We start from the raw sequence: 15,160 nt of genomic DNA, 5'->3' as shown, positions 1-15,160 counted from the left end.
GAATTTGAGATTTTCACAAAAATGAGTTTATTAAGCCCTTGTCTAGTGATCCCAATGCTCCAAATCTCCAAATTTAAAAGTATCTTTATTTGTACATTTTCCTATAGATATTTGGTTTTGACTGGTTGTGTGCCAAATTTGGTTATTACCAGGGATTTTAAAGTATTGCTGCTAGGTGGTTTTGTTTTGGAACCTTCAGAAAACTTGAACTCAATTTTTCTCGAAATTGACTTTGCTCAACTTCAAACAAGTGTAGCTAAGTTTTTTAATAGAGAATGAAAGGAACAATAACTAATTTTTGAAAATTGGCTCATTGCAACTCATTTTGTCAGCCTGGGTCACATATTGCAAATTATACTGATCTCATATAGATCACCCTGAAAGAGATGGGGCAATACTAAGATTTTTTTTGTGCGTGTGTTTATTTATTTAACAAAATGAAGCACAGGCAGGGCTGCCAGGTTTTCGTAACAAAACCCGCCCAATTGCTACTCAAAACTAGTGTTTCAGGGAGGTCCCATGGTAATAATCGCGTTCAGGGGGTAAAATCCGCGTTTTTGGTGGGTTTTCCCCTGGTAAAATTCACATTCCAGTGGCTAAATATCATGATATTTGGAGTCGCTTCAACTCATGGTCATGCAAAAAAAACAACCTTGTCAACAGTGCAAAAGTAACCCAATTCTTGGCAACACCGATAGGAGTTCATATTTAAAGACAAATTGTGTTGGGTTAAATGTACACAAATAAAATGCATATAGACCACAAAACAATATTTATTAAAAAATCTGTGTAAAAAATGTATACAACTTACAAATATTAACAAAGTCAATTTACTTGATATTCCCAGTGGAAATATTCTGTTTCTAGAGGTGAGAGAATGTTGGTTTGAGGAATGGACGAGCAGCAGTGTGTGGGGTGGGCAAAGCCATGAAGCCGGGCCTCTTCGCTGCTGGGACTGATGCTGCTGGGACTGACGGAGAGGGCCTGGAACCTCTGCCTGCACTCCGACTCCCACCCCTGTATCCTCCTCCTCCTCTTGATGAAGACCAGTTATTGCTGTATCCACTACAATAAGAATGGAGAGGGGTAGTTCATTTGATTTCATATAGCCGAGATGAAAGTCTGCACAATCCAACAACGCTGCTGTGACAAACATACTGACCCTTTAGAGGAGGAGTTCTGGCCACTGGAACCTTTCCTTCTTTTGGGTTTCCTGGAGTAAGACCCTTGCTTTCTCTTCGCTCCTCGTCCAGAGGTGCTTCTGAAATAGGTTGATGTGATGTCACCTTCATCATAATCATCATCTTCATTTTGATGGCCTCTTGTCGTGTCAATCCATCCTGAACTCTCGGCCTGCGCCTCAGCTGCAGAGGGAGTGTGAGAACATCATGTCTCTTCAGCTGCTTTATAAGTTGCTATTTGGAGCTAGCTGATATATGATGTTTCACAAAGCAAGTTTTATAGGCAGAGCTGTCCAAATCCATGCCTTATTTTTGGTCAGCTGTATTATTATATTAAGACATTTATGATAGTATTAATTACTTTAATATTACGTAGGGTTGAATATTATATGGAACATTGTTCTGCATTACAGAGAAAAGCTAAACCATAATAATGAGCAATTAATACATGAATTAAGCATGCATGCATAAATCTTGCCACAGCAGCGGCAAAAGTAATGATTATGAATGCGTCGAAAAAACAGCTAGGAGACTGACCATTCTAACAATTTATTAATGAACTAGTGATTTATGAGTCCGTGTCGGCTGCAAAGATGAAGTTGGCGACGCTGACTCATCACCTCTACATTATAGTGGATGCGCCTAAGCATGCAGTAAGCGCAGTACTAATTTAGCTTCCACATTCACTAACACTTGGATATTCACCTAATAATAGCACATTTATTTAGGGTAATGTTAGATCGGGCGGCCATGTAAAGAGACTACTACTTGCATGTTTCAAATGATAAGCCATGTCTGAGGTCAATGAATGTTAGGCGAATGTTTGGATTTCCTGCCTGACATAGGCTAATTACCACATGGATCAGCTGTCTGAGGAGCTTTTTTTTTCTGCGGTCAACAGACTAATTAAAATTTGGTCGACTAAGCCTCTTCTTGTCGACTAACGTTTAGTCGACTACCAGGGGGCAGCCCTAGATATGGTTAACGGAAGCTCAAGCATGTTTGCTTGATGTGCGAGAACCAATGAGGTTCATTCTCGTGTCAAGCAGGTTCGGTTGAGCTTCTGTTTATGTTCACTGATCAATATTTATATGAGAATAAAAGCCTAAATTAAATCTGTTCATCATATAAAGTGATCGAGTCTCTTCAAAAAATTTAGACTAAACTGTTCGAATCATATGGATTAATTTTACAATCTCTTTATGAACTTTTTGAAGTGGTAGATGTGTGGACTGTCAATGGAGGGATAGAAATCTCTTGGATTTCATTTAAATTATTGTCATTTGTGTTTCAAAGATGAACATAAGTCTTACGGGTTTGGAACGACATGAGGGTGAGAAATTTATGACAATTTTTTAATTTTTGGGTGAACTAACCCTTTAAAGTTGTGGCCACATTAGCAAAAAAGTCCTTTGTCAATGATAATATACAGTATGAAGCAGAGCTCACAAAGAAGGCACTTTCAAACAAAGCAGCTTTTGTTGAATTCGGGTGACCAACTTGAGCCAACTTGATTGTGTGGCTTCCAAATGAAATGACTAGACTTATACCATTGTTTGGTGAATTTTCACAGGCAGAAAAATGCATATTTGCATTTCTACATTTGCCTCAGGTGGTCATCCATTTAGGATTCTAGTCTCTAAAACAAGGTTCAGGCTAGAAAGGATTACTGTAACGTAGTGTGTCAGGGAAAGCAATCATCTTGAGGATATAATACATATGCAGATGAGAGTGTATGTTGTCATTCCCTCACCAGGCAGCTGCCACTCAGAGTACTTCTGCAGCAGTTCAATAAACTCAGCTCCATACTTCTCCAGTTTGTCTTCGGTCACACCGTCAATCTGCAACAGCACATCCGGATCAGGCGAGAGGGTCTCTGCGCAGAAACACATCACAATTCATTTAACAGAGCACATGGGGCTGTGAAAAAGGAAAGGGGATTAATTGCTTTAGCTTAATGAGGTGTTTCATCCTAGTAACACATTGAGTAAATCTGCTTGTAAATAAAAAAGACAGTTGTAAATGAGCTATTGTGTGTATATTTTTTCATTATATATTATGAAAATTGGCTAACCAGCAATCTTTTTGAGTGTGGCTGTGGAGAAAATGTTGTAGTAATGAATGCCGAAAACTTTGCCCAACTTCTTGCACAGATCATTGAGTTCCTGCAGACACTTTTTAACCATCTCCTCTCTCTTAGAGACGTTCTCAGTCACAGAGGCTTTGTGCTTTCTGATGCTGGATGCACTCTCGGTCTCAACAAATTCAACCTGCAATGGGGTATGGTTATTATTACAGATTTTGCACAGAGCATAAAAAGCAGGAGAGAATAATATATTATATTAATAGTCTCACCTGCATGCAGCCATTCAGTACACTCATAGCTTTAGGCCCTGCAGAGATATAGGCCACTGCCTGCCCATTGTTAGTGATGTACAGGTCCTCCACCAGAACACTATCAAGCACCAGTTTCTTAAAGAGCCTCTCAGCATTGTGTTTGGAATATGCTGCTCCAACCCCGAACATTCCAGATTGGATCCGAGCACTTTTGGAGCCTGCCGCACAGAGATATTCTCATTGAGACCGTCCTGACTGGCATTAAATTTCAAGCACTGTATGAGGCAAAAGATATTCATAGTAATATTCACTCTATCATTTATGACTTCTTACCCAGAAATATGTCAACCAGCATGTTGAGGGTAAGCCGGTTCATCTGGGCGGATTTGCCATATCTGCTTCCAACCTTCTCACAGTTCTCCTGCACAAACCTCGCGATCTTCTTCACATCATCAGTGACATTTCTTGATTTATATTTCTGAAGGCAAGTATTAAGATGCATGAATTTGCATTTGTATCTGTAATTAATACATAATGGCACTATTCAAAATGTTCATGTTTCTAAAGTAAATAATTAGTCAATTAACTTGTTTGGCAAGCAAACGAAATTCAATTTCAAGCAATGACTGCATACAATTATACAGTTTGTTATTAAGCATTACATTTGCATAATGCACGCTGTGTAAAGAATGAACTGATTTGATGATGGTCTTACGTGTGGTCTGGCACAATTGTCACAGATGACTTCAGGATGCTCTTTACAGAAGCTTGTATTAAACGTGTGCTCGCCAAAGTAAGCCAGCAACTGGATTCTCCTGCACTCGGCCAAATTCTCGCAGAAATGCACCATGCTGTGCAGGTTGTTGATGTGGGTGGCTTTGGATTGCTGGTTGCCATCTTTATCCACTGCAATTATATTAACTGTTATGTAGGCCACGCTCACACAGACAGGTTAACTATGAATGTATAATAGCGTCTGGATTTTAATATTCCACATTCATATTTTGAACATCTTCACTATGTAAAGCACCCTAAAACTTATAAGTTATATCAAGTCAAGTTATATTTCTGTTCAGCATTTTCTATCTTTAATTTTATAGTTTTAAATTTAACTTGTCATGTTATATTTCTATGTCTTGCTCAGTTTTAAAGTGTTAGTTCACTCAAAAATGAAAATTATCCCATGATTTACCATCCTAAGTGTATATGACTTTCTTCTATCAGACAAATACAATCTAAGATATATTTAAAAAATATCCTGACTCTTCCAAGCTTTATAATGGTAGTGAATGGGGGGCACAATTTTGAATCCCAAAAAAATGCATCCATCCATCATAAAAATAATTCATACGGCTCAAGGGGGTTAATAAAGGTCTGCTGAAGCGAAGCGATGGATTTTTGTAAGAAAAATATCCATATTTTAAACATGATAAACTAAAATTACTAGCTTCGGCCAGACGACCATACACATACAGCGCAAGATGCCTCTCGTGGTTTAAACAAATAGGGCTGGGCAACAAACTAAAGCTCCGCTTCTCTTATATCGAAATCTTTCAACATTTCTCTTTAAAAATTCTCATTTTAGACTTCTATTTCGTGACTGGTGTTTTGCTCTATCCTCTGCGCTTCCGCGTTCGTCATTACATCACACGTCGGGTCAGAGGTCACTCTTCCAATGCAAATCGATGCGTATAGCCATCTGCCAGAAGCTAATTATTATAGTTAATTTAGTTTTAAAAGTGGATATTTTTCTTACAAAATCCCATCACTTCACTTCAGAGGGCCTTTATTAACCCCTTGGAGCCTTATGGATTAATTTTAATTAATTTATTTATTATTTTTATTATTCTTAATTTTTATTTTATTTTTAGGCTTTAAAATCAAGCCCATCATTCACTACCATTATGAAGCTTTGAATATTTTAAATATATCTCAGATTGTGTTCGTCTGAAAGAAGAAAGTCATATACACCTACGATGGCTTGAGGGTGAGTAAATCATTGGATATTATCCATTTTGGGTGAGCCAACCCTTTAACACTTTAATGTGATAATGGATTGTTTACAGTTAAGCCATCAATATTTATATCCTAGCTTCATTGCAAGAGTACACAAAAGCTAGTACATACTAGCAATGAGTCTCTTGATGCGGATAACATCGCTGTAAGAATAGAAGAGGACGCAGTGGGAAATCTCTCCATCTCGACCAGCTCTGCCTGACTCCTGGTAGTAACCCTCCACTGACTTGGGCAGACTGGCATGGATCACATAACGCACATCAGGCTTATCGATACCCATGCCAAACGCAATGGTGGCGCACATAACCTAAAAACGAAAGATGAATTGTTAAAAATAAATGGTGGTATTTGTGGTAACATAAAAACAAAAACAAGATTCCTGATGAAAAGAGCTGGTCTGTGTTTTAATAACTGTGTGCCTCACCTGGCAGCCATCCTGATTGATCCATTTGTTCTGGACATATTCCCTGTCACTGTCACTCAGGCCAGCGTGATAAGCCAGCGCCGCAATCCCAGCCCTCTGAAGACTGTCAGCCAGATTGTCGCAGTCATTACGAGACAAACAGTACACGATCCCCGAGTCACCTACACACACGGTCAACTTGATTTACAGGGTTTCCATGCTGGGGTGAAAAATGATGAGCTAAAGACTGGACAGCACTCACGTGGGTAATATTTCTTGATCCACTGAATGCATTCCTCATCAACCTTCTTGGGCTTTTTCGGCAAAACTGAGTATTTGAGATTGTGCCTGTTGAAGCTCATAGTGAATCTGTAAAAACATTATCAATTTTAATATGACTAACACATGTACATGATATGTACAGGACTATAGGTCTCATGATTGAAAATGTAAGGAGTGAGTATCAAAGCATACATATATAAATGCAGTACTGTTTCTAAAGTACAAAAGTCAGCAGATTTTTTTAAATGTATTTGAAATTTCTTATTTCTAATATCAATATTGGGAACAGTTATGCTGTTTATCTTTTGTAAAAACCATGATTATGATGAATTGAATGTGCAAAAGAACAGTATTTATAACAGTACATTATAAATGTAAATGTCTTTACGGTCACTTTTGATCAAATTAATGTGTTCTTGCTAAATAAAAGTTAATCTGTACTGAGTCCAAACCTCCCCTGTGAGGACAATTTTAATTAATATGTGAAAATGTTACTTTGTACAGTATTTCTGAAGGAAGGTGAGCTTCAAAATAATAATGTATCCATATCATAATCAATGGGTGAGTGACATTAATCAGAATACAGTAAATGTCCTACAGTAAATAAATGCTTTTAAAAATTCAAATACATTTGTGAGTGATTCAGGAACTGCATGCAAGGAGACTTACACCTGAGGACGGGTCATTGAAAGCTGGTTAAGAATGTCTTTCTGAACTCTAGGAGTGGCTGTGGCTGTCAGTGCCATTATAGGAACCTTGGGAAACATCCGTCTGAGCTCATGCAAGCGCTTGTAGTCTGGCCTGAAGTCATGACCCCACTAAGGCACAAATGGATCTATTTTACAATGTTTGTATGGATAGTGCCACAACATTGGTTAGCATTAGTGCAGAAATTTAACTTTCGTAAACAGACAAAGACACTCTTAACTAAATTATTAAAATCACACATTCTTGTTGCACTGTACAATTTATAAACAAGTTTACCTGACTGACGCAATGGGCCTCATCAATGACGATGCGAGCCAGCAAACCTCTTACAAACAGATTCTGAAGGGCACTGATCATTCGTCCGCTTGCACATACCTGAGAACAAAAGCAACACGTATCAACACTGGTTGACATGCATGCAAAATTGCAACATGATTGTCTGGCTTGAAACTCACCTTCTCAGGAGTTGCATAAAGCAGTTTGATGGTGGGATCCTTCCTAGACAACTGCATATAGATCCGCGCAGCCTCACTGTCTTTTTTGTCCCCTGATAAACTAGTTGCACAAATCTATAACACAAAGCTGCACAGTAAGGAACAATTAAGTAGAGAAAATCACTGTGCATAAGGAAAAGAATGACTTACATCTAATGTGGTGAGTTTTTGGACCTGGTCAACTATGAGAGACCGTAGAGGAGATATGACTACTGTTACCCCAGCAGAGACACAAGCAGGAAGCTGATAGCAGAGACTTTTACCACCACCTGTAAAGGGGTTGCCACATTGAAACTTTTCATTATTAGAAAACATTTATATTGATATATTATATTGATTTAATGCTTTACAAATTTAGGATAGTAAATATTATTAAAATAATTATTAGTTGACCAACAATTATTTACATATATTAGTGCTGTCAAATTGATTAATCACTTCTAACATAAAAGTTTGTGTTTACATAATATGTAAACATATATGAATATTCTATAATATTGTAATATATTTGTTTTTATATATATATATTTTACACACACACACACACACAAATATATGTACATATTACATGTATACACAAATTTTTGTTAGATGTGATAAATCGATTAACCGCGATTAATAGCATCTAACACATTTTTTTTTTACAAAATGTCTCTGTGTATATATATATATATATATTTAATTTAATTTTATTACATTTATAAATATTATATATGAGTGTGTAAAATTATTAATATAATTTATGCAGCCAATATACAGTACAGTCCAAAAGTTTAGAACCACTAAGATTTTTAATGTTTTTAAAAGAAGTTTTGTCTGCTCACCAAGGCTACATTTATTTAATTAAAAATACAGTAAAAAAACAGTAATATTGTGAAATTTTCTAATTTTCTATTTGAATATATTTCACAAAGTAATTTATTCCTGTGATGCAAAGCTGAATTTTCAGCATCATTACTCCAGTCTTCAGTGTCACATGATCCTTCAGAAATCATTCTAATATGCTGATCTGCTGCTCAAGAAACAAGTAATGTGTACAATTGTACAAAATATTTGTGTACAATATTTTTTTTCAGGATTATTTGATGAATAGAAAGTTCAAAAGAACAGTGTTTATCTGAAATCTAATCTTTTGTAACATTATAAATGTCTTTACTGCCACTTTTGATTGATTTAATGCATCCTTGCTGAATAAAAGTATTCATTTCTTTAATTTCTTTTCAAAAAAATAAAAATAAAAATTCTTACTGACCCCAAACTTTTGAACGGTAGTGTATAATGCTACAGAAGCTTTGTATTTCAGATAAATGCTGTTCTTTTGAACTTTCTATTCATCAAGGAACCCTGAAAAAAAAAGTACACAACTGTTTTCAACATTGAAAATAATCATAAATGTTTATTGAGCAGCAAATCAGCATATTAGAATGATTTCTGAAGGATCATGTGACACTGAAGACTGGAGTAACGATGCTGAAAATTCAGCTTTGCATCACAGGAATAAATTACTTTGTCAAATATATTTAAATAGGACACAGTTATTTTAAATTGTAATAATATTTCACAATATTACTGTTTTTTACTGTATTTTTAATGAAATAAATGTAGCCTTGGTGAGCAGATGAAACTTCTTTTAAAAACATTAAAAATCTTAGTGGTTCCAAACTTTTGGACTGTACTGTAAATACACTATAGGTGTAGTCAAGACATAGTGAGCTAGGATTTCTAGTCTAATCTCAAAATAATTAAGCTATATACTGCAAGTCATAATGACTCATGTTGCTATAATGCTTGTAACGAACCTGTAGGCATCAGAACAAACGTGTCTTCTCCTAACAGTGTGGCATTAATAGCCTCCAGCTGATTGAAGCGGAACTGATGCAGCCCAAACTTCTTATGGAAGATCTTCATCATCTCTGGGCTATGAGGAAAGCTGAAGCCTCTAAAGCGGTCATGAGCTGGGTTTCTATACACAGGCTCTGCAGATCAAGATATACACTGGTATCAGAAAACTGCTCATCAAGCCATTTCATTGGGGTCTTTAATAATATGACCTAAATGGTATATGTGATATTGGTATAGGGATATTACACTACTCAAACTTACCAGGGTTGGGTGTTTTGGGAGGTTTTGGTGCTGTTGGTGTGACTGTCTTTCTCTCCAGCGGCTTTGAAGGCCCACCCTCTCGAACTGATGGAGTATTTGCACCAGAGCTGTCTCTTGATGCCAAGACACTTGAAGGTTCTTCATAATAATCTGGAATGTCAGTCTCATCAAAATCGTCAATATCAAAGTCATCAATATCAAAGTCATCAACTGGCTCTGTGTCTGCTCGAGAACTGTTGGGTACTGCAGTGCTGGTTTCAACACTGCTCTCTGCATTTCTCTTGCCTGAATCCACTCTCTTGGGGGAATAAAACAGGCCAATCTGATCTACATCCACAGTCTGATTGTTTGTCTCATTGAAGGACAACCTTGAGTAGCACTTATCTGTCTTTGCCTCAGATTTGCTTACAGCTGGACTTGACCCGTTTAAGATGTCACCAGTAGTTGATGTTTTTGAGGAGTAGTTAGGATTCCAGGAACCACCAGGGGTTTCAACACCATTGATGATGCAGTCTGAGTCCTCAAATACAGAGTCATTTCCCAGAAACATGATGGAGGAATTGGACTCACGAAAATCTGTTTTGACACCCCCTCCCTTCTCTGATGTCATCGATGATGACAGACTAGAGGGTGTGACTCCAAAACTTTTTCTGTTAAGCAGACTAGAATATGGAGTTGCTGATCGGGCTGATTGAGATACTATGGATGGTACACCATTCGCAATAATCCTTTTCCTGTGGTAAAGACAGTTACACAGTGTAATGGAGAGTTATTAGTTATACTGTAACAAGCAGTATTGGCATCTAACACTGATATAGTGATAGAAAAGTATACAATTAACATCACTCTCACATAATTGGAACATTTTCTCCCAGCTGATTAATACGGTAAATTTCACAAAATGGCCACTTGATATTTAAATAAAGAAAGAAAGAAAGGAACCTACTATTAGAATTTTTTCATGAATTATGGCATTATTTTGAATTATTATTTTTGCATTATTTTCATATACCTGGTAATGTAAACTTAAAGGGTTAGTTCACCCAAAAATGAAAATTCTGTCATTAATTACTCACCCTCTTGTCGTTCCACACCTGTAAGACCTTCGTTCACCTTCAGAATACAAATTAAGATATTTTTGATAAAATCCGATGGCTCAGCGAGGCCTGCATTGACAGCAAGACAATTAACACTTTCAAATGCCCAGAAAGCTACTAAAGATGTAATTAAAACAGTTCATGTGACTACAGAGGTTCAACCTTAATGTTATATAGTGATGATAATACTTTTTGTTTGCCAAAAACAACAACAACAACAAAAAAACGACTTTATTCAACAATATCTAGTGATGCTAGCTTTACGAATTTTTTGTTTCGAATCAGTGGTTCGGAGCGTGTATCAAACTGCCAAAATCACGCCCTCCAGTGGTGAACCATTGAAATTTCGAAACGTATGACATAACGAAGCCTCATTTACTGAAATCACATGACTTTGGCAGTTTGATACACGCTCTGAACCACTGAACCACTCTGAAACAAAAGATTCATAAAGCAGTGTTTTGAAATCACTAGATATTGTTTACTAAAGTCATTGTTTTTTTGTTTTTTTTGGCACACAAAAAGTATTCTCGTCGCTTCATAACATTAAGGTTGAACCACTGTAGTCACATGAACAGTTTTAAATATATCTTTAGTAGTTTTCTGGGCATTGAAAGTGTTAATTGTCTTGCTGGCAATGGAGGCCTTTCTGAGGCATCAGATTTTATCAAAAATATCTTAATTTGTGTTCCGAAGATGAACGAAGGTCTTACAGGTGTAGAACGACATGAGGGTGAGTAATTAATGACAGAAATTTCATTTTTGGGTGAACTAAGCCTTTAAATAATCTTTTTTTTTTTTAACTGTAATACAGTATTTTTTGTTTACATAAAAAATACAGTTTTGCAATGATTTTTTAAAATTAAACTCAATTTTTATTCTAAAACAGTACAACAAATTCAACCAAATTCCACCAACGAACAAATTTTATTGCTTTACCTGTGTGCTCTCTGCAGTAATAGCTCTGTACCGCAGGTAAGCGCTATGAGCTCATGCTCTGGAATAGTGTCCACTAGATGACAAATAGACTCCATAACACTAAAGAGAGCATCATCAGTTCCTAAATCACAAACACATGTACAGATTAGACACAGTACATCAATTCATATACTGCAAATGGTTGACCAAAAAGTGCGGTGATACTGCAAACATTTTAGATCACAAAGCAATCTTGCATGAGTGATACCTTTTAAGTCTTTGGCAGGTTTATCCAAGGGCGCTGACAGGCTTGAAGCAGATTCACGAGGTGGTACATTTTTGTCAGCATGGGTAATAGAGTCAGATGAACTATAAAACAAAAGAATTTTGGGAAAATACATTTTAAATGAAAGGAAAGTGTACTTATTTTCAGAAAGAATCATAGTTAACAATACATTTTTTTTGCAAAATTCATTTATCAATGAAAGAATGTTACCTTTTCTCCTTATCTGAGACAAAGGGACTGGTCTCCTCAGGTACAGGGGATGGTGGGATGAAATCCTCATAATTTTCATAAAAGTTGTCGGTCTCACAGTCATCAACATCTATGATGTTTGTCTCAGACCAGTTGTTTTCTTCTGTAGCTGCAATTGAAATGCTGTTAATTAATTACCTTGTGAGCTTCATATTTATATCCAAACACACCAACCTTTTCTTTAACAAGTGAAAAGTGACATATTTGCGGTAAACACTAAAAACTTAAAAACAACAACAACAAATCACTAATAAAAATTGAGGTGTACTAACTTGTCGCACACTTGATATCCTCCTGGTTTTTAACTGGTGAAGTACAGTCGATGATTTCCTCATCCTCAGTGTCACTCAGTAATGCCTTTTGCTGGACTGATTTACGTCTTTTAATTTTTTTAATGGGCGAGTCCTCTGGCTCTGTGCTGACTCCATTTGCAGCTGACAGGACGTCCTTTGGGACAGTTATGGTCTCTGTAGCCTGTGAACCTCCATTTAATGTAGTCTCGTCACTCCTAGCACAAGAGGAATTTGGGGATGTGTTCTGGTCCGATACACTTGGCTTTTTTGTAGAGGTCCCTGCAATTGGGGATACTACTCTTCCCTTGACTGGGGTTTCAAAATCATCCAAATCATCCCATTCATTGAAGGAAAGTTGAGAGATGTCACGCTTAGGTTCACCCACAGTTTGATCATCAGTAGAATCCTTAGGCAAGGCTGCAGATTTTGACAAAGCCTTTATGGTGGATTGGACAAGAGGCGTTTTGTTCACAGCAAAAGGGTTGGCCAATGGATTAACAGTAATTGCCTTCGGCTTGCTTGGTGCTGTGAAGAAGTTGACTTTCGGTGCCACTCTTTCAGGCTTTTGCGAAAATGTCACAGGAGTTTTGGTTACTTCACAGCTGCGGAGAACATTGACACTCCTGTTTGCTAAGACATTTGCACCAGTTACCTTTTGAGGAACTTCCACTTTGGAGATGCCTGATGAAGACTTCTTTTTGAAGCAAAACCCCCTAAACAGAGGAATTTCTGAGGTTAGACACACTAGTAGCTACACATTTTCAGCTCACTTTCATTTGTATCAAGCATTTAGTAACACTTTTACATTGTCCTTGTTACACGTTACATGTAATTACTTTTGTAATAATAACTATAATTTATGCATAATTACATGCAACTAACACATAAAAACATATCCTAAAGCAGCTATAAAGAGAAAACTAGGCAGTTCTATCTATCTATCTATCTATCTATAAGCCTATCTATCCGTCTATCTATCCATCTATAAGCCTATCCATCCATCTATCAATCTGTCTATCTATCAATCAATAAGCCTATCCATCCATCTATCTATCTATCTATCCATCTAACTGTCTATAAGCCTATCTATCCATCTATCAATCTATCTGTCTGTCTGTCCATCAATAAGCCTATCTATCCATCTATCTATCTATCTATCTATCTATCTATCTATCTATCTATCTATCTATCTGTCTGTCTGTCTATCTATCTATCTATCTATCTGTCTGTCTATCTATTTATCAATAAGTCTATCTATCTATCTGTCTGTCTATCCATCAATAAGTCTATCTATCTATTTATCTATATAAGTCTATCTGTCAATACGTCTATCTATCTATCTATCCATCTGTCTGTCTATCTGTCTGTCTATCTATCTATCTATCTATCTATCTATCTAAGTCTATCTATCTATCTGTCTGTCTATCCATCAATAAGTCTATCTATCTATTTATCTCTATAAGTCTATCTATCAATAAGTCTATCTGTCAATAAGTCTATCTATCTATCTATCTATCTATCTATCTATCTATCTATCTATCTATCTATCCATCAGTCTATCTATCTATAAGTCTGTCTGTCTGTCTGTCTATCTATCAATAAGTCTATCTATCTATCTATCTATAAGTCTATCTGTCAATAAGTCTATCTCTCTATCTATCTCAGAATATCTAATAATGTTCTTACCCAGGCTTTGGTTTGAGCAGTGACAGCTTGTTGTGTGCAGCATTATTGTGTCGGTCCAGTTGCTCCTTTAGGTTGTTTTGAGGAAGACTCGGCATTGTGTGCACATTTATATGAAATTATACTCCTCAGTAGTTCATGTATATGGCATTTAATCAACTCCACAAACAAACATATGTAAATAAACACAGGAACGCTCCGTTAGAATTAATGCGACATTACCACCCTCGATTGTTTAGCACAAAAACACTCACAGCGCGACGTTTTGCTCTCTTTCCGCCATCGTAAGGACTTCAAAATCATTAAGTTCCTTTACAATTACCGCCACGAACATGAAAGTTTGATATTCTGGTACAAACAAAACAATAAATGAACGGCAGCACAAAACATCACCATAAGCTCGCGCTTACCGCGTATTCGCAGCTCGCTCTCTGATTGGACAGCTGTCAGTAACATCACTTCCGCTAAGCGGCGGCTTGTTCAAAACAATCTAGCACAATACTTATTTTAAGCATTTTCAGTTTTACACCAGCACTATTTTCTCTTTTTATTCATTTTCTCCTTTCACATCTTTGTTCAGTTGAGTTTAAATTTTGTCTTAACGTATAAACAACTGCTTCCTCTCTGGTGCACGTTGTGGTAGCTTAAACATTAGATGTGGATTTAGGTCGCCACTTATTGACTCGCTGTGGAATTGCACACCATTTTCACATTCCATTGGTGATATGATGTCTTGCAACATTGAATTAATAGAAAACATTTTTTTTTCTTTTCATTCTTTTGACACCTTTGATAAAAAATGATGAGGTTGCTGTCACAAAAAGCGCCCATTTCAGGCTTTAGTATAGCAAAAGTGTGAGATTTTATGTAACTTTTATATTTGCAGTTACTGAATTAGTGTGAGGGTCATCTGATTAATAGGAAAATGTTGATTTTATCACAAATACATTTTATAATACTATTCAGAGAGCTCCCATAGTGTCCATAACTTAAAATAATGACCAATAATAATAGGGATTTGATGCCTGAGATTTTTTTTGGAAGTTAAATATGTCATTAATGTTGTGGAGTGTTCAGAAAAGTAATACATTTTGGTAAAAAGTCTAAAAA

General features: G+C 36.5%; 1 protein-coding gene across 3 annotated transcripts; it reads right to left on the bottom strand.

Moving 5' to 3' along the window:
- Positions 1-757: 757 nt before the first annotated feature.
- On the bottom strand, positions 758-14,658 carry blm (BLM RecQ like helicase). Of its 3 annotated transcripts, none has more exons than XM_048167981.1 (22): positions 14,305-14,658; positions 14,054-14,209; positions 12,347-13,080; positions 12,036-12,183; positions 11,808-11,908; positions 11,561-11,681; positions 9,525-10,258; positions 9,221-9,397; positions 7,572-7,690; positions 7,383-7,496; positions 7,204-7,302; positions 6,889-7,037; positions 6,200-6,306; positions 5,959-6,119; positions 5,646-5,841; positions 4,234-4,424; positions 3,852-3,996; positions 3,537-3,736; positions 3,256-3,451; positions 2,935-3,057; positions 1,163-1,364; positions 758-1,065 (listed from the first exon to the last, which is right to left on the bottom strand). In XM_048167981.1, the coding sequence occupies exons 2-22, from the start codon at positions 14,146-14,148 to the stop codon at positions 864-866; spliced, it is 4,314 nt and encodes a 1,437-aa protein (XP_048023938.1). In that variant the 5' UTR covers positions 14,149-14,209; positions 14,305-14,658; the 3' UTR covers positions 758-863. The 3 variants fall into 3 exon arrangements, with proteins under 3 accessions (XP_048023938.1, XP_048023939.1, XP_048023936.1); XM_048167982.1 differs by having other exon boundaries at positions 12,347-12,929; positions 13,020-13,080; positions 14,054-14,657; XM_048167979.1 differs by having other exon boundaries at positions 14,054-14,658.
- Between the last annotated feature and the right edge of the window lie 502 nt (positions 14,659-15,160).

Source organism: Megalobrama amblycephala, linkage group LG19, assembly GCF_018812025.1.
Source record: "Megalobrama amblycephala isolate DHTTF-2021 linkage group LG19, ASM1881202v1, whole genome shotgun sequence".
In the NCBI taxonomy this organism is placed as follows: Eukaryota; Metazoa; Chordata; class Actinopteri; order Cypriniformes; family Xenocyprididae; genus Megalobrama; species Megalobrama amblycephala.
This window is presented reverse-complemented; position numbering and strand designations above follow the sequence as displayed.

Coding starts and splice junctions, on each gene's coding strand:
- blm (XM_048167979.1), bottom strand. CDS start 14,148: ATGCCGAGTCTTCCTCAAAACAACCTAAAGGAGCAACTGGACCGACAC. Junction 3,997..4,233: donor ACAATTGTGCCAGACCACAC/GTAAGACCATCA, acceptor ACTTGCCTTCAG/AAATATAAATCAAGAAATGT. Junction 3,452..3,536: donor TACTGAATGGCTGCATGCAG/GTGAGACTATTA, acceptor ACCCCATTGCAG/GTTGAATTTGTTGAGACCGA.